General features: G+C 42.7%; 1 protein-coding gene across 1 annotated transcript in view; it reads left to right on the forward strand.

Moving 5' to 3' along the window:
• EXOC4 (exocyst complex component 4) overlaps positions 1-26,384 on the forward strand; it is a 684,877-nt gene that overhangs the window by 276,737 nt on the left and 381,756 nt on the right. Inside the window, exon 10 of the mRNA XM_069765360.1 lies at positions 2,917-3,007. Coding sequence (XP_069621461.1) covers positions 2,917-3,007 — 91 coding nt within the window. The remainder of the gene's footprint in view (positions 1-2,916; positions 3,008-26,384) is intronic.

Here is a 26,384-nt window from a genome sequence, read left to right on the forward strand (position 1 = left end):
TTTCAGGACATGACACCTTTTATAGCAGTTAAATATCTAACATTCATTTTTAAGTCACTTAAAATCCACCTATGTGTGTTTAATTTACCATGTGGAAGGGATGTCTGGAATGGTGAAATGTGTCTACTTTATCTGTCTTTTGGGATTTCTTTGCGTAGTCAACCGGTAGATTATATCCCAGATTAAACATTTATTCGCTAATTAAACTAGATTGTAGAACTCAATTTCCCAAGCAGCTGTCATACAGATATTCTAGGACGAGTCATGATGATTCTTTTAAAAGTTTCTCGATGACTATATTTTGCTGACCAAATCACAAATTGTTTTTTGAAGGACTGTCAGTTATTCAGTGTAAAGGCCTACTGGAGATTTTACATTGGAGTCCCAGAGGTTGTACATCCGGGATTAATCTAATGAGAGTGAAAGACATATTTTTGTTCTGGTTCAGTGACAATGGTATAATATTAATATGATTCTTAATAATTTGTGTATTCATATGTATTTTTAATTGGCCTCAAACTTTGTACAATAAACGAATAGTCTTTTTATTCTTCAAGGGATTGTTTTGTTCTTTTTGTTGTTATTATTATTATTATTTTTATATTTTGTGTCCTAAGTTCATGGGCTATTCATATTAACCCCTTCCTGACATGCGCCGTACTAGTACTGCGCTGCGGGAACTGCGTTCCCGCAAACCGCAGTACTAGTACGGCACTGCTATTTCCGGTTACCGCGTGGCATCGCGCGGTGACCGGGTGAGGATGACTGCAATTTCAAACAGCAGGCCATTCTGGCACGTCACCACGAGGGGCTGATCCGCCCCCTGCTTCCGCGATCGCTGTGATTGGCTGGTGAACTTTCACCAGCCAATCACAGCAAAGCTGACAATAAAGTTGTTTAAAAAAAAGTGTGTGATAGGCTGTGATTGGTGCCGTGTGACGTCGCACCAATCACAGCTGTCACAGTAGGTGGGGTGATTGTCACCTCACCTGATTAACCCCTATGGTGCTGAATGGCTGAACAATGGCTTCTAGCCAATCAGAGCCACCGGAGTTAGTTTACCGATCACCGCCCTGCACGCCATCTTTCTCTCTGATTTGGCGTGCAGAGCGGTTGTCCAAGCCCCTCTGTCTGACCTGAGTGAAGGAATCCATTGGTGGCCAGTGTGTTCAACCCGACGATCTCCTGCCCTCCTGTGCTGATCTCCTGCTCCAGCTTCGTGCTTCTTGCTCTGTGCTCTGTGCTCTCTGCTGCCATCTGCCTGCTTTGTGAGGCCTGTGATCACAGCAGCGGCAGCACCTCCCCCCCACTTTCCCATCCCCAATCCCTGTTCCAGTACCCCCCTCCCTCTCCTCCCTCCAATTGATTTTTTTGCACACTTTTTTGTGCGGTAGGGAGGTAGCTTTTTGCATAGGGGAGCGTACTTCACATTGTTGGTGATGTCCGTTTTTCTTTTGTAAAAAAAAAAAAAAAGAATTAGTTGCGTCGATTAACTTTTTAGCAAGTGCATTAGGGGAGCGTACGTCACATTGTTGGTGACGTCCGTTTTTCTTTTGTAAAAAAGAATTTTCGTCAGATAAATTTATAGGGAGGGCATTAGTGTAGTGAACGTCTGTTTTTTTTTTTTACAAACTTTTTTTTTTAATCTGATTTTTCTTTAAATTTTTTCTTATACATTTTACCTCTCTACTTCTTTTTTCTCTGTTTTGTTATAAGTGTACCCTATACACAAGCCTCACACATTACACGTGTAAAAGCACCACTTACATACACATCAACGGGGTTTGGGAAAAAAATGTAAAATGGCCCATTCGTCAACAAGGCGCTTTTCACCAGAGGAGGCTTACGCCATCCTTGTGTCCGACACGGATACAGCCAGTGAGGAAGAACCCACATTCCTCTATTCCTCCTTCTCATCATCCTCATCTGGTGAGGATGGACCCCCAACAAGGCGCCCTAGGACCCAGGCAACTCCTGCAGCAATTGATCCTGTATGGATTGCACCCCCTGAAAATTTTCAGCCCGTCATTTCCCGATTTCAGCAGCAGCTCAGGAATCCAGTTTGACACCACTGGCCTCACTGAAATTGACTTCTTCAAATTCTTTTTTAGTGAGGAAATAATAAATCTTATGGTCCATCAACCAAATATTATCCACTGTGTATGGCCAACCTAATCTGTTACCAGACATTAGAATTTAGCAAAATCATTTGCAGCACTCTGATTCAGCAGTCTCACTGGTAGTCCGTGGCTGCTGATCCAAAGCACTGTGAACATCCTGCTACCTGTGAATCTTCTCCTAACATACCAGAACAACTACTCAGAAGAAGGGGATGCTTGGTAGGAGGAGGGTTGTAGGCTCTGATCCAGGATCCCCAAACTACTGACCTGGCCACTGGACCAGGGTCCTGCGAATGTTTTTGCTCAACTCTATCCGACAACTCTATTGGTTGCATATCTTGTAGATTGTGAGCCCTCGCGGGCAGGGTCCTCTCTCCTCCTCTACCAGTTATGACTTGTATTGTTTAAGATTATTGTACCTGTTTATATTATGTATACCCCTCCTCACATCTAAAGCGCCATGGAATAAATGGCGCTATATCCATAAATAATAATAATAATATCTGCCCTGAGAACAAAGGATGCGGGCGTGTTGAATATCAGCGGCATATTTCTTCTCTTTTCTGGCATTTGCAGTTGTGGGATGATAGGAGGCACTCCAAAATTGTAGATATTCTGAAAGATGATCAGTTACATTTACATTCCACTATTAAAGGAGTTTTCCCTTTTAAGAAAGATGGACCCCAAATGCCTTTATGTGTAAACAGTAGGCTTAGATATTATTTTGGAATAAAGCATAGTATTCGGCCTAATTTTAATTTTTCTTGTGATTTATTGTTTATTACTTATTACTTAGGAGGCCACGACAATTTAATTGGTGGAGGATCAAGATTTGTCTGCAAACCAGGAGCCAGAAACATTACCATCATATTTCACCCTTTGCTCAAGTAAGTCACTGTGATTCTTTGCCTTGTTGTGAATTTTGTTGCTCAGGAAAGAAAAAAAGAGACTTTACATCTATTACAGTTCATTAGAAAAAGTGAAAGGAGGTCAATTTACATGCTAGTGATACTGTAAGAAGTTGGTAGCCCATGTTGGCATGACCTGGCAAGTTACTACACTTGGCATCATGGTACATGACATTTCTTCACTTGGTGGGCCTGTGAGGTGACAGCTGCAGAAGTATTATTTGTAGTGATGAGTGAATATACTCATTATTCGAGATTTCCCGAGCCCGCTCAGGGGTCCTCCGAGTATGTTTTAGTGCTCGGAGATTTAGTTTTCATCACCGCAGCTGAATGATTTACATCAGCTTGATTACATGTGGGGATTCCCTAGCAACCAGGCAACCCCCACATATACTTATGCTGGCTAACAGATGTAAATCATTCAGCTGCGGCGCTAAAAACTAAATCTCCGAGCACTAAAAAATACTCGGAGGTCACCCGAGCGTGCTCGGGAAATCTCGAGTAACGAGTATATTCGCTCATCACTAGTTATTTGATATCCAGCACAGCTCTGCTGTGGAGCTGTGAGCACTATGATAGGATTACTGCAGCTGCAGATGTGTTTGTAATTAGACAAAGATCAGTTCTGCTGAGTAGGATTATAACTGTCAGTCATTACGTGTCTCACACTGATAACAACCACTTTACTATAAAATAATTTTGTTGGGGAGATCAAAGTCCAGCCATTAGATGTTAATTGTTCATTTAAGAAAAACATGAATTTCTTTAGAATAAGACATCTGGTCTCAGATATCAGAGTATGATTTGATTTAGCTTCCTGTCACCTGCATGCCATATAGACGTCTTAAGAGTGTTGAGCCTACAATAGATCTGATAGACCTGATGAGGCTGTTTTATAATATCAGGATAGCTGTATAATGCATTTTTAATATTTTACAGCTCCACCTGATCTAATAAATATTAAAATGGTCAAATTAAGTTCAGGATTATATAGTCACAGGGGATTTTCACGGTAAGCGCATCAGCCTCATCAATTCTAAGAGAGCTATTCACATACGCAGTTTGTATTTTGAAATGCGGTGAGCGGTCCACTGTAAGAAGATACGGATTTCAGTCTGCTGGTTATTGGGAATAAGATGACTTTTTCATTAGTAATAATGAAGTGTTAATGTGATATATCAGCTGTACATTTGCAACTGCCATGCTGGTGACCCATTTATCACAGCATGTTCTGTACTGTGTGTGAATTTCTGAACAACACATTTTCAGTGGACACTTTAGCTGAAGCATGCTGCTGGTGCTTACGGGGTCAACGCAGAGAGGGATAGAGAGACCAAAAGAGATAGAGAAATGATTAAGCTTCTATTTTGATCTGATGGAGTTGGAGCCCGGTCAGAGGTCGATCTGGAGAGGTGAAATTAAATTTAATTTCTTCTGATGTTGAACAATGTGGCATCCAACAACTCGTGGTGAGTAGTGGAGCGCGGCTGACAGTAGGTCAGTCATTTCAAAGTTTCACCAAAGTTCTTGATGATTTTTTTTTCGGGCAAACTTTGATTCACTTCTAAAATGATCAGTTTAGCCGTATTACACAAAACAGAAGCAATCTGTTAAAAGTGTAGCTTCTATGGGGGTGTAATTTAATGAAGTAACCCGTCAGAGAGGTTCAAGTGTCCAGAACTGGAATTAGTAGTTTCTGTGTCTTGTATAACAGGAAGGTTTTTAAAAATGGAAACAAAGTTTTAGTAATATTTTTCCAGCTTTCTAATAAAACAAATGGATCGTATATATGTATTGGCACGTTGACAAACATGACATGGCTTCTGATGTCATTACTATTCGTGATGAGCCAACGTGCTCAGGTAAGGTTTTACCCGCGCATGCTCGTGTGCTGACTGAGTGACTTCGGTGTGCTCAGAAAATATGTTCGTGTCCCCGCGGCTGCATGTTTCGCCCCTGTCCAACAGTCACAGGCAGGGATTGCCTAACAGGAAATGCCTGCATGTGTTGCGGCTGTCAAACACCGACGAGACATGCAGCTGCGGGGACTCAAGCATATAATTCATACATGTCGAAGTTACTTTGTTAGCACACGAGCATGCGCGGGTAACACCTTACACGTTCGCTCATCACTTATTACTGTTACTGTAGGCTGTAGATTAGGATTTTGATGCACTCCTGTAAGATTTAATATGCTCAGTGTGGCGTTTGCCTTTGGTCCTCCTTGAGCGTGGTCTAAGGGAAACTATCTGATAGCCTTTATATAAACTCATACTACGTTATGTAAAAAAAAAAAAAAAATGAAAAATTCAGCGAGTCAGGTCCAGTCTTTTTTATTAAACACCTCTGATGGCTCTTTTTAAAGCACCACTCTAATGTTTTTTTTTTTTTACTATTATACTGCTGGAGAGGTGCAACTAGTGTATGTTCCCTGCACTAGGCATGTTGCTTACTTTGAAGATAGGAAATGGTAAGTGTAATAGTAGGGTCAGCGAACTTAGATTAATGGCACCACTCCCGCTCAGAAATAATAATAATAAAGCGATGGAGTGGTGCTTTCACGTTATAATAGGTTGTAGAAGCTTTGGAATTTTTCTTTCTTTTGGCATATGAGGCAATCACTGATGAAACAGTGATGGTAAAACCTGAATCATTGTCTAATCATTGATGAAAATCAGTCCTTTTTTACATACAAGAAAACTCACTGACATCTGAGTAAGGCTGGGTTCACACTGCGTTGTGTGAACCCGTTTAACGGACTACGTTACACCGCGGCATAACACGGTGTAACGTAGTCCATTAACGCCACCATTACTTGCAATGGCGAACGCATCGCTAGCGCACGCCCACAATGGGCGTGCGCTAGCGATGTGCCGTCATTGAGTGACGGACCCAAGACGCAGGCTGCAGCGTTTCCAGGTCCATCACTGCTAGCACACTGCTAGCGCAGATGGAGCGCAGTGCCAAAGTCGGCACTTGCGTTAGTGCAGTTCGTTCAACGGATTTGTTGAACGGACTGCACAACGCAAGTGTGCACCTAGCCTAAGGTCTGCACATGTCTATACAGCCTCCATCCCTCATTGGATATATAGCTTCATGTATTCAGGACACATACAAAAGCACCATACTGTATGTTTGTAAAATGGTTTAACATTATAAGGATTCCTTGTATTTGCATTACAATTATCAGACAAGTGTTGGGAAATGTTCTATTACACATTACTACTCAACCTGCTGCACATTTCTGATTACTATACAACCTACTACACAAAGTTTATAGGTGGTATTACAAATAATGTGTATTAAAGGGAATTTGCTAAGGATGTTTGCTATGTAATCCGAGAGCAGCATGATTTAGGCCATGTTCACACAGTGCGTTTTTTACTGCGGAACCGCAGCGTTTTTGCCGCTGTGGTTCCGCAGCTGTTTTCCATGCAGGGTACAGTACAATGTACCCTATGGAAAACAGGAACCGCTGTGCACATGATCCTGAATTTCAAAAAAAAAGCCGCGCTGAATAGCTGCGGGAAAAAAGAAGTAGCATGTCACTTCTTTTTTCGGTGCCGCAGCGGTTCTGCACCCATAGACCTCCATTGTGAGGTCAAACCCGCAGTAAAACCCGCAGATCAAAAATATATCTGCGGGTTTTATTGCGGTTTGTGGTGCCGAACCGCTGCAGCAGGAAGTGCGGGGAAGCGGGCGGAAGTGTGTGGGTGGAGTGTGGCTGCCCCGATCCCACCCCCCCATGCTCCGATGCCCCCCCTCCGTGCTCCGATGCCCCCCCGTGCTCCGATGCCCCCCCCGTGCTCCGATGCCTCCCCCGTGCCCTAATCTCCCCCCCTTATACTTACCCGGCCTCCCGATGTCCGTCCGGCCGTCTTCTCCCTGGGCGCCGCCATCTTGCAAAATGGCGGGCGCATGCGCAGTGCGCCCGCCGAATCTGCCGGCCGGCAGATTCGTTCCAAAGTGCATTTTGATCACTGAGATAGGTTATATCTCAGTGATCAAAATAAAAAAATAGTAAATGACACCCCCCCTCCTTTGTCACCCCCATAGGTAGGGACAATAAAAAAATTAAGAATTTTTTTTTTTTCCCACTAAGGTTAGAATAGGGGTAGGGTTAGGGGTAGGGGTAGGGTTAGGGTTTTTTCAGCCATTTTAACCCTAAAAAACTTCCTAGAAAACACACAGACTCTGCATAGAAAACTGCATTAAAAAAAGGATCAAAAAACGCATCAAAAAACGCACCAAAAAAGCACAAAAAAAGGACCAAAAAAAGGACCTGCGTTTTCTGCCAAGAGCTGCGGTTTCAGTCCTGAAAAAAAAAGGATGGAAATCAGGAACGTGTGAACATACCCTTAGGGGTGGAGATCTTGATTCTAGCAATGTGTCACTTACTGGACTACCATAGATGTAGCAATGCTCAGAATGGCGAGCTGTGTATAACCCCACCCACACCACTGATTGGCAGCTTCCTATGTACACGTTGCATTGTCAGCAAGTTGCCAATCAGTGGTGGGGGCGGGGTTACACAGATTAGCCTGACTGGCCTGCACAGGACACCTTGTCCTCTAGTGATAATCTCCTGCAGTTAAAACACTGATTGTATTGAAACTACAGCACACAACCTAATTAGTGACACATCCCTGGAATCAGGCTTTCAGCCCCTTCATTATGCTGCTGTCTTAAATTGCAAAAACCTGCTGACAGATGCCCTTTATTCCTGTATTATTTTTATATGGCTTCTACTGGAAAAAAAAAAGATTTTGATACGTTCTTTCACACAGCATCTGCATCATTGAAAGTATTATGTCTTTTTTTTCCAGGCTCACTTACTCCTCATCCTCATTCAGACATTCATTTCTCACTCACATGTGTTATGCATGATTTTCTACCCATTGTTATCTATGGAACTGTTCTCATATCCATGTTTTTTGTAGACTGTGTGTCTGCAAAAAAATCATGGAAACCTGTCTATATTGGACATCGGTGCACAGTCTGTGTTTTCTGTGATTGTAAGGAACCTGTCACATGAAAAATCGCTATTAACCTGCAGGTATGAGGATAATCTGCAGGTCAATAGCGTTCTGAACCTGCCTGGTGACCACACAGGGAGTGCCGCTGCCATTAGAAGATGAACTTTATCCCCTCCGGCAGGGTTCAGTGTTCAGTCACTGCTCTGTGTATAGTGAGTGAATACTGTAACTGTTCCCTTGGCAGTGACTGACAGCCAACTCCAATGCTGATCCTGCTGTCAGTCGGGGCTGGGGGTGCGGTTACTGAATCTGCACCAGCACCGCTTATGTGACTGAAATCTGAACCCTGTTTTGGGGGGAAGGAGTGAATATCCTCCTGGCAGCGGGGATCGCTGGGCAGGATAATATTGCTATTAGTCCCATCTCTGCAGGTTAATAGCGTTGTTTCATGTGACATGTTCTCTTTAATAGTGATGAGCGAGTGTACTCCTTGCTCGGGTTTTCCTGAGCACGCTCGGGTGACCTCCGAGTATTTATGACTGCTTGGAGATTTACTTTTCATCGCCTCAGCTGAATGATTTCCAGCTACTAGCCAGGCTAAGTACATGTGGGAATTGCCTGGTTGCTAGGGAACCCCCACATGTAATCAAGCTGGCTAGTAGCTGGAAATCATTCAGTTGCCGAGATGAAAACTAAATCTCCGAGCAGTCATAAATACTAAGAGGTCACACGAGCGTGCTCAGGAAATCCCCGGACAACGAGTACTCTCGCTCATCACTACTCTTTAACATTGCAATGAATAGGAGAAGCTTTTCTATTTACTTATTTTTTAAAAAGTGACACACGAACCAAACATTTATTTTAAACCGCTACTTAAAAATCTACATCAAACAAGGGGGAAACCGAAGAAAAAAAAACAGGAATCGGAGAAAATTATTATTGCTTATTTTGCTTTGGAATCTTGCAGAAAATATGTTGATAAAAAGTAAAAACGCATCATTTACACTATATATGAACACGGAGTTAGGCATCTCTCCATACAATACTAGCTTTGTGTAGGCACATTTAGGATGTGGGGTTAGTGCCCATTTTCGTATGTTTTGTTGTCCTCTAACACCTGTTTTTGTCCATACTGATGAAGCACACACTGAATCATTCCAGTCATTGGAGGATAATGTCACCTGGATATTATACCGTTGCAGTTTCTTTATCCACCTACATTGCCGATGTTTTTCCTTGCAGTAATGTTTTCTAGTTCTGTAGTGCTTTCTTACTGTTGATGACCCAGAAGCACTTGGCTCTGGAGGCACGTCATGATCAAACATATGTTTTACAGAGCGCTCCGTTACAGATGTCTGTAGGGCTGCGCCAGGGGAGTGTTATGTGCTGGCATTGGGTAGGGCTGGCAGTAGGCTACAGGCTCTGAGCACACACAATTTAGCAATGAGAATATGCCTGTGCAAATATCAGCCACATCTTATTAGTATCAATTAATAATTAACAGCTGGGAAATGTAGCCTGAAAGAATAAGTTCATCTCTGGTGATCTAATGTGATTACATTGTTATATGAGTATGAATTGCTGTAACTTCTTAGTGCCATGGAAGTGGATAGTACTTTTTTAATGACCAATGCCAGAATTTTCTATAATAGAATATGAGGGGCCTGGGGTTTTTACAGAAGCATAGCATCTATATCTTGTAAATTATAATAGTATCTATTAATTGGCTATATCGTAAGCTTTTCATGGCGTATCCATTAAACAGTATCCACTCTTGGTCATTTAGTCATCTGCCATTTGAAGGCTAAAATATCTTCCACTTAATAAAAAGTCATGATAATATCATTACATATTTGTTATACAGACCCCTATGACTGATGCCATACAGTTGCACCAATCCCTTTGTAGGCTTTCATATTACAAAATAAATAAATACATTATAGAAAGGGAATCTCTTAAGTTTTTTGCTACCCCATCTGAGAGTAGCATAATGTAGAGAAAGAGCTACTGAATGCTATGATGTATCACTTAGATTACTGGATGCAGCAGTTGTGAACAATCAGAGCTTTTAGGTTTATAATGAAGCAGAGCTGAGGAAGCTAATCCCGCCCACACCAGGCTCTGTATATACAATGTCCATAAACAGTGAGCTGCTTATCACAGGAGGGGGCATTGCCAGATTAGACCCAGCAATTTAATCTCTTTGATAAATCATTAACAGTTAGTAAACAGAAATATGCACTTTGACAAGTGATATTTTAATTTTTGTGTTTTAGCTCCTATTTCCTGCTGTCTTTATGTTACATATTAAAAACTTGCTGACATATTCCCTTTAAAGAGAACCTGTTTTTCTGGCTATGCATACTAAAATCATAAGTAAATGTTTTGGTCTCCATGCATCGTGGCCCGACTTCTACTTATGATTCTAAAATAGCCAGACTGCAGATTAGTTCAGTATAAAATTAAATCAGTATAACTTTTAGTTTAGTATACATAACTATGATGACAGGTTATCTTTTTTTCCCCCCACAGAATCTATGTAAAATTGGAGATTAGGAATGAATCCCTAAATTACTATTCCATGTGCACAAAGCCTAAAGCTAAATGTGTGTTAATGGCTGCTAAACTTTTATACACTTGCTTGTACATAGAAACTTGGTGGTCATTTGACACTTACTAGCCGTTTTTAGGGTGGTGTACTATACGAACCTGGATTACCTGCAAGTGAGGGTACGCATTGAACTAAAATGACTAACCTAAATGGAGTCTCCTAAGCGCTTTCTCACTTGCAACAGTTGAACATTTCCTGATCTTGTCCAAGTTTTTGCTATTGTTGCATGACCCTTCTCTCCACAGGAAAACAGTGTGATAACCAAGTAATGATAACATTCTTTTTATCACAGCTTATGGATGACCCCTTGTGAATTTAGTTTTGGAGGTCTGAATTTTTATAAACTTGATTTCCCCATTAAGAAATGTTCCTGTGCATACAATTACCTAAAATGTAAGTTCTTGCTCATTAAAAGTAAACCTACATTTTAAAATCTTAGGCTGGCCATACACATTAGATGGATGTAGGCCGAACAAAGCTTCGGCCAAGCATTCATCTTACATCTATCTCGGCCTACTCTCTTTTACACAGGAGTGCTTACTCTGCTGAGCACTTCTGTGATCTCTATGAGAAGGCTGCTGATTGACATGTTGATCGGTGTCTTATCTCAGGGACAACACAACAATACAATCGGCAGTTCGAAATTGGCCATGGATGATAGACTTCTCTCCCAACCATCAGTTGGCCAGCTCCCCTCATACCCATTTGACCCATCAACCGAAAAAATAACTATTAGTAGACTCAGCCAACTTTAATCTACTAGGTATGGAGGTCTTTAGTTATAGCAAGTGCCAAATGAAAGTTCATGCCACACTAAAAAAGCTATAAACAAAAGGATGAATGACCTCAGGGAGATCAAAACATCCCACACCGTGGAGACACCATCACGTGTTTCTCAACGCAGTGATCCAGAACACTGCCCCATCCCTTATCCCCGAGGTCATTCATCCTTATGTTTATAGTCCTTTTACCAGGCACTGCTCCTAATAGCCAGTTTCCTACTGCACACTGATAGGGGGCAAATACCCCGAAACAGCTGTCTGTGGATGGATACCATGTTTTGGCATAGGTGGTTTTCCTTTTTGGATGCTGCCCTTCCCGTGGTTGTTCCTTCCCGGTGAAAGACCTGGCTATTTATTGCTTGTGTTGAGAAACACGTGATGGTGTCTCCGTGGCTTTTCTACAGACACTAAAAAAAACTATCTCCTCTACACTGATAGCCTAATTAATATGCTCATTAACTTGATATAATGTTCGACCTAACCAAATGGTGAAGCGCACCATAGCCCAAAACATACTGTATGTTCCATCTAGTACACTGACTGTTCCTTTGATGTTTGTTACATATGTACCAGCTGTGCGTATCAGTTTTGTTGGTCTTCCCGTTGTCGTCTTATTTTTGCTGTTGACACTGTACAATAGAATGTGCATATTTCGTTTTTCCTCTACGACTTTTCATTTATAATTGTTGATGATCATTTAGGCCATCTGAGAAAATTGTAACATAAAGTGTTTTTAACAAGTTTCTACATTAATGTCTCATCCAAACTGACATTCCTGGGCAATTTCTGTTTTACAAAGGCTGACAGCTTCTAAAAATGTTACGATAAGTCTGTTCATTCTTGATGACAGCATCCAAAAACTCTCATCTTACAAAAAAAAAAGAAGGGAACTAATATGCAATACATTAGTACTAGACAGGCTGTCAAATAAAGGTGCAACACTTGATCAGGAAAGATCAGGTTTGTAAATCAACTTCATCCTTTTATGTCTAAAATCTGACAATGTTAAAATCCTCCCTTATGTAGTAGCGCCCCAGGGAGCCAGCTGTGCCAACACACCCACCCTGCTACTAGAGGAATTTTTAAGATAATACATTGAAGTGATGCTGTGTTAAATCTGCAACATTTTTGGGTGTCCCATGGAAAATTGTAATTTATTTGCCTTCTATTCACATGTAAGATTAAAAAAAACCTTTCTTTAATAAAGTCTAAGACTACCTTCACACATGAGTAATCTATTTAACTTAATGTGTGCAGAAATGGTGCAGAAAACCTGCAACCTCAAAAACTCACCAAAAACTCATCGATGGAACGTAGCCTTATAATTAAAAATTTGAGTTTAACCTGTATTATACAAAAGTGTCTTAATATTAATTATACCCTTGGGGCGCCCGTTTCCTGCGAAAATGCAAGGTGAGCCTTGTCGAGATGTTGCCATTCATATACGGACACTTGATTCCATGACATATCGATCGTGTTTGGTTGGGAATCATATTATAACCTGTTCCTGGGCAGAGTTTCAGGTCAATATATTTATCCCTGAGCACACATAGATTCTGATTATTTATAATTAGGTGCATTCACTCTAAGGCTTCATGCACACATTCAGTGTTTGGTCAGTATTTTACCTCCATATTTGTAAGCCAAAACCAGGAGTGGGTGATAAGCACTGTTTTGATACTGACCCGGATTGCTGGAGCGTGCTGTTGCCTCCTAATCCCGACCAGCTTCAGCACAGTGCTTACGAGCTACACAGCAGCGGTGGTCGGTCTCCTAGGCAACAAGCTGTAAACAAAAAGAATGGCTGAGAATTTAAATTAGCAGTAGCTCTTGGTTTTCAAAACACTATTTGGGTTGGAAATAACCATTTAAGGGTATTAGACACTTTCTGTCCTCACTAGACATTTTTGGAAAGTATCTAGAAAAGCGGTTGCTGCTAAGATGTTTCTAAAATCCACCCAATTACCAAAGTGCTTCAACTTTTTTGGTAAGATAAACCAAATTTGTCATCTAACATGAGCCACTCACTGTGGTAAATGTTATACATTTTAGGACTGTCTATCTATTGCACAGTATTCACAAATCCTGCCCTTAGTACATGTTCACATGTTGCATTTTTTAATGCAAATTTTCTGTGCTGAAGAAACACAGCATTTCACAGTAAGCAAAACGAATGAGAAAACATCAAACACATTCAATGATCTATGTGTGAACATACTTATTCTTAAATTATTTTTCAGCAGACATCCCACTCAAGCCCCATTGAGAATGGTGGAGGAAATTCACAGAAAGTACCCAAAAGTGACACCATTCAAAAAAAACTGCAGCTGCCACGGTACTCAAAACCACATTTAAGAAGTTTAACCATTCAGATGCTTTATGAGATCTAAAGCAATGTGAAAGGATAAAATTTACATTTCACTTTATTCACAAAAAATTTACTTTAGATCCAAACTTTTTTATTTTCACAAGGGTATCAGGAGAAAATGGACCACAACATTTGTTGTGCAATTTTCTCCTGAGTACAATGATACCCCATATGTGGGAGAAAGACACTGTTTGGGTGATGTATGGCATGGCTCAGAAGGGAGGGAGCACCGTTTGACTTTTTGAATGCAAAATTGGCTAAAATTGATGGTGAGTACCATGTCGCGTTTGGAGAACCCCTGATGTGCCTAAACAGTGGAAACCCCCCCACGAGTGACACCATTTTGGAAACCGCAACCCTCAAGGATTTTATCCAGGGGTATAGTGAGCATTTTGAACCCACACGTACGTCACAGAGATTGATAACATTAGGTTGTCATATTAAATATGTTGTCATTAGTGTTGCTTGCAAGTGCTTGCTATTCCTGTTTGCATCCGATGCTTGAGTGACATGCTCAACTCCCTGCCTTGCGGCTGATAGAGACCCCCAAAAAACGTGGGGATCTGCAATACTCGGTGCATATCCGAACACCAGATGCAAACTTGAGTAGCGAGCACTTGCGCTCAACACTAGCTGTCTTAAAGTCATCTTTTTTTTTTACTTTTGAAAAGCTCCGAATTCTAACTCCAACCCTAACACAGCTCTAACCGCAAACCTAACAACCCTAACTCCAACACAACCCTAACCCCAATATACTCCTAACTCTAACCTCAACACTAACCCCAACGCAACACTAACCCCAACGCAACCCTAACCACAGCTCTAACCCCAACCCTAAACTCTACCCTAACCCTAACTGCAAGGAATGAAAAAAATTACAATTTTTTAAATTTTATCTAACTAAGGTGATGATAAAGGGTGTTTTTATTTACTATTTTTTTCTTTGATGAGTGTAATAGGGTCTATCACAGTGATCAAACTGAGCCAATAGGAAAAATCTCCTATTGTTACCGGGTACCGGCCAGCAGATACACCCGCCATTTTATTCCAGCAAGATAACGTGGAGGGTCGGGGAACGGTGCTGGAGGGTCTGGTGATGGCGGAGGTATCGGGTTGACATATCAGAGGAGAGAGAAATTTAGTTGAAAATCTGCCTTTTTTGTGATTGCCATTATTTGGTGAATAACGGTGAGCACGTGACAGGAGACTGCATAAACCTGCCCTTATCATGTTCTCCAGGGTATTCGCTATCTCTGCTGGGGGGCTCTATACCCTTATTTCTCAGTGCTATTTAAAAGCGGCGCTGAGAAATAAAGCCTCTTAACCCCTTCATGACCCAGCCTATTTTGACCTTAAAGACCTTGCCGTTTTTTGCAATTCTGACCAGTGTCCCTTTATGAGGTAATAACTCAGGAACGCTTCAATGGATCCTAGCGGTTCTGAGATTGTTTTTTTGTGACATATTGGGCTTCATGTTAATGGTAAATTTAGGTCAATAAATTCTGTGTTTATTTGTGATAAAAACGGAAATTTGGCGAAAATTTTGAAAATTTCGCAATTTTCACATTTTGAATTTTTATTCTGTAAAACCAGAGAGTTATGTGACACAAAATAGTTAATAAATAACATTTCCCACACGTCTACTTTACATCAGCACAATTTTGGAAACAAAATTTTTTTTTGCTAGGAAGTTATAAGGGTTAAAATTTGACCAGCAATTTCTCATTTTTACAACGAAATTTACAAAACCATTTTTTTAGGGACCAACTCACATTTGAAGTTAGTTTGAGGGGTCTATATGGCTGAAAATACCCAAAAGTGACACCATTCTAAAAACTGCACTCCTCAAGGTGCACAAAACCACATTCAAGAAGTTTATTAACCCTTCAGGTGCTTCACAGCAGCAGAAGCAACATGGAAGGAAAAAATGAACATTTAACTTTTTAGTCACAAAAATGATTTTTCAGCAACAATTTTTTTATTTTCCCAATGGTAAAAGGAGACACTGAACAACGAAAGTTGTTGTCCAATTTGTCCTGAGTACGCTGATACCTCATATGTGGGGGTAAACCACTGTTTGGGCGCACGGCAGGGCTTGGAAGGGAATGAGCGCCATTTGACTTTTTGAATGAAAAATTGGCTGCACTCTTTAGCGGACACCATGTCACGTTTGGACAGCCCCCGTGTGCCTAAAAATTGGAGCTCCACCACAAGTGACCCCATTTTGGAAACTAGACGCCCCAAGGAACTTATCTAGATGCATAGTGAGCCCTTTAAACCCCCAGGTGCTTCACAATTTGATCCGTAAAAATGAAAAAGTACTTTTTTTTCACAAAAAAATTATTTTAGCCTCAATTTTTTCATTTTCACATGGACAACAGGATAAAATGGATCCTAAAATTTGTTGGGCAATTTCTCCTGAGTACACCGATACCTCACATGTGGGGGTAAACCACTGTTTGGGCACATGGTAAGGCTCGGAAGGGAAGGAGCACTATTTGACTTTTTGAATGAAAAATTATCTCCATCGTTAGCGGACACCATGTCGCGTTTGGAGAGACCCTGTGTGCCTAAGCATTGGAGCTCCCCCACAAGTGACCCCATTTTGGAAACTGGACCCCCCAAGGAACTTATCTAGATGCCTAGTGAGCACTTTAAACCCTCAGGTGCTTCACAAATTGATCCGTAAAAATGAAAAAGTACTTTTTTTTCACAAAAAATTTCTTTTCGCCTCAATTTTTTCATTTTCACATGAGCAATAGATAAAATGGATCCTAAAATTTGTTGAGCAATTTCTCCCGAGTACGCCGATACCTCATATGTGGGGGTAAACCACTGTTTGGGCACACGGCAGGGCTCGGAAGGGAAGGCGTGCCTTTTGACTTTTTGAATGGAAAATTAGCTCCAATTGTTAGCGGACACCATGTCGCGTTTGGAGAGCCCCTGTGTGCCTATGCATTGGAGCTCCCCCACAAGTGACCCCATTTTGGAAACTAGACCCCCCAAGGAACTTATCTAGATGCATACTGAGCACTTTAAACCCCCAGGTGCTTCACAGAAGTTTATAATGCAGAGCCATGAAAATAAAAAATAATTTTTCTTTTCTCAAAAATGATTTTTTAGCTGGAATATCCTATTTTGCCAATGGTAATAGGAGAAATTGGACCACAAATGTTGTTGTCCAGTTTGTCCTGAGTACGCAGATACCCCATATGTGGGGGTAAACCACTGTTTGGGCGCACGGCAGGGCTCAGAAGGGAAGGCACGCCATTTGGCTTTTTAAATGGAAAATTAGCTCCAATCATTAGCGGACACCATGTCGCGTTTGGAGAGCCCCTGTGTGCCTAAACATTGGAGATCCCCCACAAATGACCCCATTTTGGAAACTAGACCCCCAAAGGAACTAATCTAGATGTGTGGTGAGGACTTTGAACCCTCAAGTGCTTCACAGAAGTTTATGACGCAGAGCCATGAAAAAAAAAAATTTCTTTTCTCAAAAATGATTTTTTAGCCCGCAATTTTTTATTTTCCCAAGGGTAACAGGAGAAATTTGACCCCAAATGTTGTTGTCCCGTTTCTCCTGAGTACGCTGATATCCCATATGTGGGGGTAAACCACTGTTTAGGCACATGCTGGGGCTCGGAAGTGAAGTAGTGACGTTTTGAAATGCAGACTTTGATGGAATGCTCTGCGGGCGTCACGTTGCGTTTGCAGAGCCCCTGATGTGGCTAAACAGTAGAAACCCCGCACAAATGACCCCATTTTGGAAACTAGACCCCCAAAGGAACTTATCTAGATATGTGGTGAGCACTTTCAACCCCCAAGTGCTTTACAGAAGTTTATAACGCAGAGCAGTGAAAATAATAAATACGTTTTCTTTCCTCAAAAATAATTTTTTAGCCCAGAATTTTTTATTTTCCCAAGGGTTACAAGGGAGAAATTGGACCCCAAAAGTTGTTGTCCAGTTTCTCCTGAGTACGCTGATACCCCATGTGTGGGGGTAAACCACTGTTTGGGCACACGTCGGGGCTCAGAAGGGAAGTAGTGACTTTTGAAATGCAGACTTTGATGGAATGGTCTGAGGACGTCACGTTGCGTTTGCAGAGCCCCTGGTGTGCCTAAACAGTAGAAACCCCCCACAAGTGACCCCATTTTGGAAACTAGACCCCCCAAGGAACTTATCTAGATATGTGGTGAGCACTTTGAACCCCCAAGTGCTTCACAGACGTTTACAACGCAGAGCCGTGAAAATAAAAAATCATTTTTCTTTCCTCAAAAATGATGTTTTAGCAAGCAATTTTTTATTTTCTCAAGGGTAACAGGAGAAATTGGACCCCAGTAATTGTTGCGCAGTTTGTCCTGAGTATGCTGGTACCCCATATGTGGGGGTAAACCACTGTTTGGGCACACGTCAGGGCTCGGAAGTGAGGGAGCACCATTTGACTTTTTGAATACAAGATTGGCTGGAATCAATGGTGGCGCCATGTTGCGTTTGGAGACCCCCTGATGTGCCTAAACAGTGGAAACCCCTCAATTCTACCTCCAACACTAACCTCAACACACCCCTAACCCTTATCCCAACTGTAGCCGTAACCCTAATCACAACCCTAACCCCAACACACCCCTAACCACAACCCTAACCCCAACACACCCCTAACCACAACCCTAATTCCAACCCAACCCTAACCCTAAGGCTATGTGCCAATGTTGCGGATTCGTATGAGATTTTTCAGCACCATTTTTGAAAAATCCACGGGTAAAAGGCACTGCGTTTTACCTGCGGATTTACTGTGGATTGCCAGTGTTTTTTGTGCGGATTTCACCTGTGGATTCCTATTGAGGGACAGGTGTAAAACGCTGCGGAATCCGCACAAAGGATTGACATGCTGCGGAAAATACAACGCAGCGTTTCCGCGTGGTATTTTCCGCACCATGGGCACAGCGGATTTGGTTTTCCATAGGTTTACATGGTACTGTAAACCTGATGGAACAATGCTACGGATCCGCAGCCAAATCCGCACCGTGTGCACATAGCCTAATTTTAAAGGTATGTGCACACGCTGCGGAAAACGCTGCGGATCCGCAGCAGTTTCACATGAGTTTACAGTTCAATGTAAACCTATGGAAAACAAAAATCGCTGTACACATGCTGCAGAAAAACTGCACGGAAACGCAGCGGTTTACATTCCGCAGCATGTCACTTCTTTCTGCGGATTCTGCAGCGGTTTTACAACTGCTCCAATAGAAAATCGCAGTTGTAAAACAGCAGTGAAATGCACAGAAAAACCGCGGTAAATCCACAGCGGTTTAGCACTGCGGATTTATCAAATCCTCTGCGGAAAAATCCGCAGAGGACCAGAATACGTGTGCACATCCCGAACCCTAACCCTACCCCTAACCCTACCCCTACCCCTACCCCTAACCCTACCCCTACCCCTAACCCTACCCCTAGTTCTTACCCCAACCTTAGTGGAAAAAATATATATATATATTTATTTTTTTAATTGTCCCTACCTATGGGGGTGACAAAGGAGGGGGGGGGGGGTCATTTACTATTTTTTTTATTTTGATCACTGAGATAGGTTATATCTCAGTGATCAAAATTCACTCTGGAACGAATCTGCCGGACGGCAGATTCGGCGGGCGCACTGCACATGCGCCCGCCATTTTGGAAGATGGCGGCGCCCAGGATAGAAGACGGATGGACCCCGGGAGGCTAGGTAAGTATAAGGGGGGGAGATCAGGGCACGGGGGGGGGGGGGGGGGGGGGGGAGGTCGTCGGAGCACGGGGGGTGGATCAGAACACGGGGGGGTGGATTGGAGCACGGGGTGGGGGATCGCTGTGCGGGGGGTGGTGGATTGGAGCACGGGGTGGGGGATCGCTGTGCGGGGGGGATCGGTGTGCAGGGGGGGTGGATTGGAGCACGGGGGGTGTGATTGGAGCACGGGGGAGCGGACAGGAGGACCGGGGAGCGGAGCACAGGACGGAGGGGAGCGGACCACAGATCGGGGGGCTGGGTAGAACTCCTCCTAGTAATAACACGTCAGAAACCGGTCCGCTATGCGCTTGGCGTCATCCATCTCAGAAATCCAGAGAGAGATGAGAGGAGATCCATCCTTTATTCCTACTTGTGGGACCTTCACTCGAGTATAAGCCGAGAGGGGCTTTTTCAGCGTAAAAAATGTGCTGAAAAACTCGGCTTATACACGAGTATATACGGTATGTTTTAACACAGAAACAAAGCTGCCTGTTCATTTTGCAAGAAGAATTGTGTTTGTAATGGAGTACAGTTCTTAGATTTTCATTGTGATTGAATGCCAATATAAAAAGGTCACTGGCTTTGTGGGATTGACCAGATCAATAAAGAATACTTTGTTCTATCTATTAATGAAACATTTTCTAATCAGTCATCCTATTCTATAACCTCTAAGGATTGCATTATTAACCCCCAGTAAAGAGAAAATTAGTTGGCTGATAAATATCATAGGTATATTAAATATTATAGGTTTTCTAGTTACATGTTACTGATGGGTCATCTGCGATCCCTTCTCAGTAACGACCCACCTAAGGATGTATGGCACTGGTTGTTTTTTTTTGTCCTCTTCATTTATCATCTCTTAAAATAAATGTTTTTTTTGTCAATAAAATCCCATTAAATAATCATACTTACTTTACCCCTCCCATACTGAAGCTCCACTTGTGTGGAACTTCACAAGATGGAGTTGTAACTGGACTCATGGACTATTTTTACAATCAGTCCATTGTTTTTATTTTTTAATGTTTGCTTCTTTATTTTTGTTATTTTAACCACTGTGCTCGTGTTCTTTTTGCCATATGGTTTGCTTGCATGTTAGAAAAACTGCCAATATACATACTAAATATGTCTACAGGGCTTTCTTTACTACCAGTGAAAGATCAAACAACTGTCATTTTCACCTTTGTCTGGATGGGATATATTGCTATACTGTTACGGAAATGAAACTAATAACTGGCACAGGGTTATCGCGACTGAGTGCGGTCAGACGTTCACAGCGTCCGGTGACACTCCTGCGGTAGTTAGAACAGCTTCATTGTCCTATTAGTAGTTCTGGGTTTCGTTGCTTTGTTGCTGCAAGGGTTAACCTGCTTAGTTGAACTCCTGCAGATCTTTGTCTTTATTCCATTAGCTGTTCTGAGTTTGTTACTCCCTGCAGGTTTAAGAACCCTCCTCCTTGCTTCCTTCTTTGTCAGTTATAGTTTACCACTTTCTGTAGGCTCTCTCAATTATTCAGTTCCCTCTGAGCTGGGGCATGGAGACTAGCTGTTATTGTTTTTCCTATGCACACTTCACAGACATGGGGGGGATTCTTGCACTTCTTTGTAGCAGAAAGCCAGAAGCAGCAGCATAGAGGACATGTTGCAGCAGTATTAAGCTGTGTAGCTGTGAATCCATCTTTGAAGTAAAATATTTTTTTAGAAACTGCAGCACTATCTCCTCTTTACTCTGTGTGTGCTGAGTTCTCTTCTTCCTCATTTTCCTAGAATGTAAAAGACTTTCTGTACGGACCCCTCACTATAATGAAAGTTCATCTTACTTTGACTGAGACTGACTTGAGACGTCTTTCTGAGTGGATGTGAGTATGTGGGATGACAGGTGGGGCGGCTCATGAGTGCAGAAAGAAGCAGATTTCTCTGATAAGATTATTACAGAGTTTCTTGCATTTTCCTTTGCTATTCTTTATGTAAAGTTTGTTAAAACAGTGATCATTTAAATTCTGGAAATATATCTTCATGCATTTTAAGTCAATTTTCCCCAAGTATTATGACTTGGAAATATAGGGATGTTGAATGTTTACCCGTGGTTTCGACATGTTTTCGGCACCTCATGCCGAGATGATGTCTATCATAGCTCATCAGTGATCTTCATTATTTAGCACAAATATGGCTTCCAGCTCCTTTGTGAGACCTGTGTGCTCATTTCCTGGGGTTTGCTCTCATGTCCAAAGCACTGCTTGTGTTCCGGATTTTTCTTTCAAGCCTGGAAGCAGAGCCCCCCTGCAGGGCTAAGAGGAGAGGCTAGATGTCAGATCCCACTTGCCATGTCACTGTCATTTGTAGCATCATTCAGTAGGCTAGCGTGGCTTCTGACAGCCCGTAACAACCAGAGCTATCGAAACCGAATAGAAAGTGACAGCTTGTTCGGAATCCCGGCTAAAAGGGAATGTGTATGCGGGGTTCCTGGGGCTGGCTTTTGTCACAGCTGTGTTGGCCACCTTCCGGGGTCATGTGCATGACTGACAAGCCACCTGTAAAAGTCATCAATCTGTTCTTTTATATCTTTGTGTATATCCCTATGCACACGTAATGTGGATTTAGCAAATCCTCCTTGAAATGCAATTTCAGAGGCTATTTTTAACCTGTCAGTGCAATTGGTTCGTTTTGCCAACCTTAATGAGAGATTCATAATCTCTATTTCGGGCTACCGTTCAGTAATCCCATGTTGATTGTCGTTCAGGTCTATCGATATTACTTTGTAATCATAGCTGCCGTCTGAAGTGTGCTGTGTTTACCACTGAGGTTTTCATTAGAGTTCTGCCTTTTTTCTTGACATCCGTTCAGGGCATCTCAACACTTTCAATTGGCTGTTAGAACAAAAAAGGCTGTAATTTCTAAAGGTTTCACATATTTTTTTTATTAACATCCCTTGAATTAAACCTGAAAATAAATGTACACTAAAATTGCTTTTTTTCTTCAAATATATTGTGCTGGTGTACTGGGACTAAATCTATAAATACATACATTTGCTGACTAATTACTTTTGGACCTTTTATATGATAGGATAGAATAGAAAATCATGCCTTTTGATAATATAGATGAATTTAAAATTTGTCTCACACACTGTTAGAGGAGCCAAGGTGACCCCCGTCTGCCAAGTACCATGGTATATTACAGTGACTCTTATGTACTACTAACTGCATTAGACTAAACATGGCACCAGTCATGTAACGCCCTAACATTTAGTCAGCCAAACGAGTTTCATGATCTATACGGTATGTGCTAATATAACAGACCGGACCAGGGGTGCCCGCACTGCATGTGCAGCTGCACAGGGGTTCATATACTGATCTGGGCCCATAGTTGGTCACAACTATATACTGTCTCAAACAATCACAGTTCACCATCCTCTCTGCCGTGTGTGTTCCATCATCTTACTCTTGTGATAACACCGGGCATTGGAGAACTCGTAGACTTATATTGAGAGCTTGTGTCCATCAGTTTTGACTTCCAGCCAGTCAAGAGCTGTGGTCACAAGATGGTTGACCGGCACCTGAGTGTTGTCTGGAAGAGCAGAAGACTGCGTCTGGTAAGTATTTTACTAGGGACAGGAAACAGACATTAGTGATACCACACTAGCGGTGAAATAATAAAAAAAAATATTTAACTGGAGTGGTGCTTTAATTTGTTTTTTGTTTTACTTCAAGCTGATTTTATACAGTAATCAAACTCTGGACTTGCAACAAGGAAGGCATAAAAATTAATGAAGTTGTCCACTACTAAAACAACCCCCCCCCCTCTAAAATGTTTGGCCCCCATAAAAAATAAAGCTTATACTCCCCTCCAGTGCCGGCGCTGTTCCCGTAGTGTCAGTGTAAGGGGATGTAAAGTCTATCATCTCTCACTAACCCCTTAAATGACGTCCCGTGTTGTATTTATTGGTGCTGAATGCATATACATTGTATATCTGTACTATATATATATATATATATATATATATATATATATATATATATATATATATATATATATATATATATATATTGTAATATCATTGTGCTGGTAGGGTGAGTGTAGTACCCAAACTTAGCCACACGGTGGGGTACATTATTGGTGTAGTTGTAGAGTTGTAATAGATGGATAAGTGGATAAAGGTACCTTCACACATAACGATTTCGTTAACGATATCGTTGCAACGTCACGCTTTTTGTGACGTAGCAACGATATCGTTAACGAAATCGTTATGCGTGACAGCAACCAACGATCAGGCCCCTGCTGGGAGATCGTTGGTCGCTGGGAATGATTAGGACCTTTTTTTGGTCGCTGATCACCCGCTGTCATCGCTGAATCGGCGTGTGTGACGCCGATCCAGCGATGTGTTCACTGGTAACCAGGGTAAATATCGGGTTACTAAGCACAGGGCCGCGCTTAGTAACTCGATATTTACCCTGGTTACCATTGTAAAAGTAAAAAAAAAAAAAAAAAAAAAAAAAACAGTACATACTCACATGCTGATGTCTGTCACGTCCCCCGGCGTCAGCTTCCCTGCACTGACTGTGAGCGCCGGCCGTAAAGCAGAGCACAGCGGTGACATCACCGCTCTGTTTTACGGCCGGCCTGCGCTGACACAGTCAGTGTGGGAAGCTGACGCCCGGGGACGTGACAGACTTCGGAATGTTAGTATGTACTGTTTTGTTTGTTTTTTTAACTTTTACAATGGTAACCAGGGTAAATATCGGGTTACTAAGCACGGCCCTGGGCTTAGTAACCCGATATTTACCCTGGTTACCCGGGCACTTCGGCATCGTTGAAGACAGTTTCAACGATACCAAAGTCTTTCCCCTGATCGTTGGTCGCTGGAGAGAGCTGTCTGTGTGACAGCTCCCCAGCGACCACACAACGACTTACCATCGATCACGGCCAGGTCGTATCGCTGGTCATGATCGTTGGTAAGTCGTTTAGTGTAACGGTACCTTAAGGCAGGAAGGACTTCCTTATAGCTCTCAGTTGGAGCAAGGGCACCCATGCAGCTCACTTGGGCTAACTAGCCTCGGGCAACACCGTGCCACGCAACGTTGGAGAAGTATAATGCCCAGCCAGATAGCATCCCTGGCCAGGACCTCATCAGAAAGAGCAACAGTGCTAGCGGTGCAGTATTACTGGGACTGCAGTTGCTAGAAAAGGCTAAGCAGTACGGGCAGGTCGCTCATCATATGGCAGGTTATTACGTGGGCTAATGCCCTCAGAACTGGTGCGAAACAGCTGAGGGAGTCCCCAAACGGAGTAAGGCTGAGCAGAGAGGACACTGAGGGATTGAAAGGTACGGTCCGTCCCAGAAGGTGTGACAGAGAGAGAAGGACAGGGACAGAAAAGGAGTTGCACTTTGTGAAACCTGATGCTGATACTGGAAAGAATGTGGATATGCCACGTACAGAACCAAGTAAAGCTGTTGTTGTTAAATGTTGAACTGGACTGTATCTCCCTATGTGCGGTACCATCTAAAAAGAACCTCCGGCGGCCCAGGGTGGACCTGACGTTGATGAGACCCAGGACACAGGTATGCAGAAGGAAATACATTACTGTACTGTAAGGGGATGCCAGGGTGTGATACGGGTTTGCTCTCAGTCATGACTACCGCCCTGGCCCACCCTAACATCAGCACTCTTTTGCTGCTCCCGTGCGGTTGTTGTGACACATGACGCCAGTGCCCAATCAGCGCTGGTGTCACTGTGTCCGCCTTCGGACAAATCGAACATGAAGAGGAAGTCCTGCTGCAGCTGACCTCAGAATTCCTCTTCATGCTTAATTCGACAGGAGGTGGAGACAGTAACACCGGCGCACAATCACCACAACAACCGCATGGGATCTCCGGGAGATGAAGGGTGCTCAGACACCCGAAACGCGTTGATGCTGGTCATGTGAATTTGTATCTTTGGCTGTGTATGTCCTCCAAATTGCTTATGTGAATTAAGACACACAGTTTGTGGAGCTGGAGTCTCTTCATTTTGCATATTTTTTTATAACCCAACCTTGACTTGTACGTCTCAACAACTTGTTTGGAGATCTCCTTGGTCTTCATGGTGTTGTTTGGTTAGTTGTGGCTCTTTCATAATGGTGTTACAGCCTCTGTGACCTTACATAAAAAGTGTGTAAATACTGACAGACTAGGTGACACTTAAGGTACCGTCACACATAACGATATCGTTGCTTTTTGTGACGTAGCAACGATATCGTTACCAAAATCGTTATGCGTGACAGCGACCAACGATCAGGCCCCTGCTGGGAGATCGTTGGTCGCTGGGGAATAATCAGAACTTTATTTTGGTCGCTGATCTCCTGCTGACATCGCTGATTCGGCGTGTGTGACGCCGATTCAGTGATGTCTTCACTGGTAACCAGGGTAAGTAAGGTAAGGTAACCGCGCTTGGTAACCCGATGTTTACCCTGGTTACCATTGTAAATGTAAAAAAAAAAAATCACTACATACTTACATTCCGGTGTCTGGTCACGTCCCTCGCCTTCAGCTTCTTGCACTGACTGTGAGCGCCGGCCGGCTGTAAAGCAGTGCACAGCGGTGACGTCACCGCTCTGCTTTACGGCCGGCCGGCGCCCTGTTCACAGTCAGTGCGGGAAGCTGAAGGCGAGGGACGTGACCAGACACCGGAATGTAAGTATGTAGTGTTTTTTTTTTACCTTTACAGTGGTAACCAGGGTAAACATCGGGTTACTAAACATGGCCCTGCGCTTAGTAACCCGATGTTTACCCTGGTTACCCGGGGACTTCGGCATTGTTGGTCGCTGGAGAGCTGTCTGTGTGACAGCTCTCCAGTGACCAAACAGCGACGCTGCAGCGATCGGCTCGTT

The sequence above is a fragment of the Ranitomeya imitator genome, chromosome 4 (genome assembly GCF_032444005.1).
Source record: "Ranitomeya imitator isolate aRanImi1 chromosome 4, aRanImi1.pri, whole genome shotgun sequence".
NCBI lineage: Eukaryota > Metazoa > Chordata > Amphibia > Anura > Dendrobatidae > Ranitomeya > Ranitomeya imitator.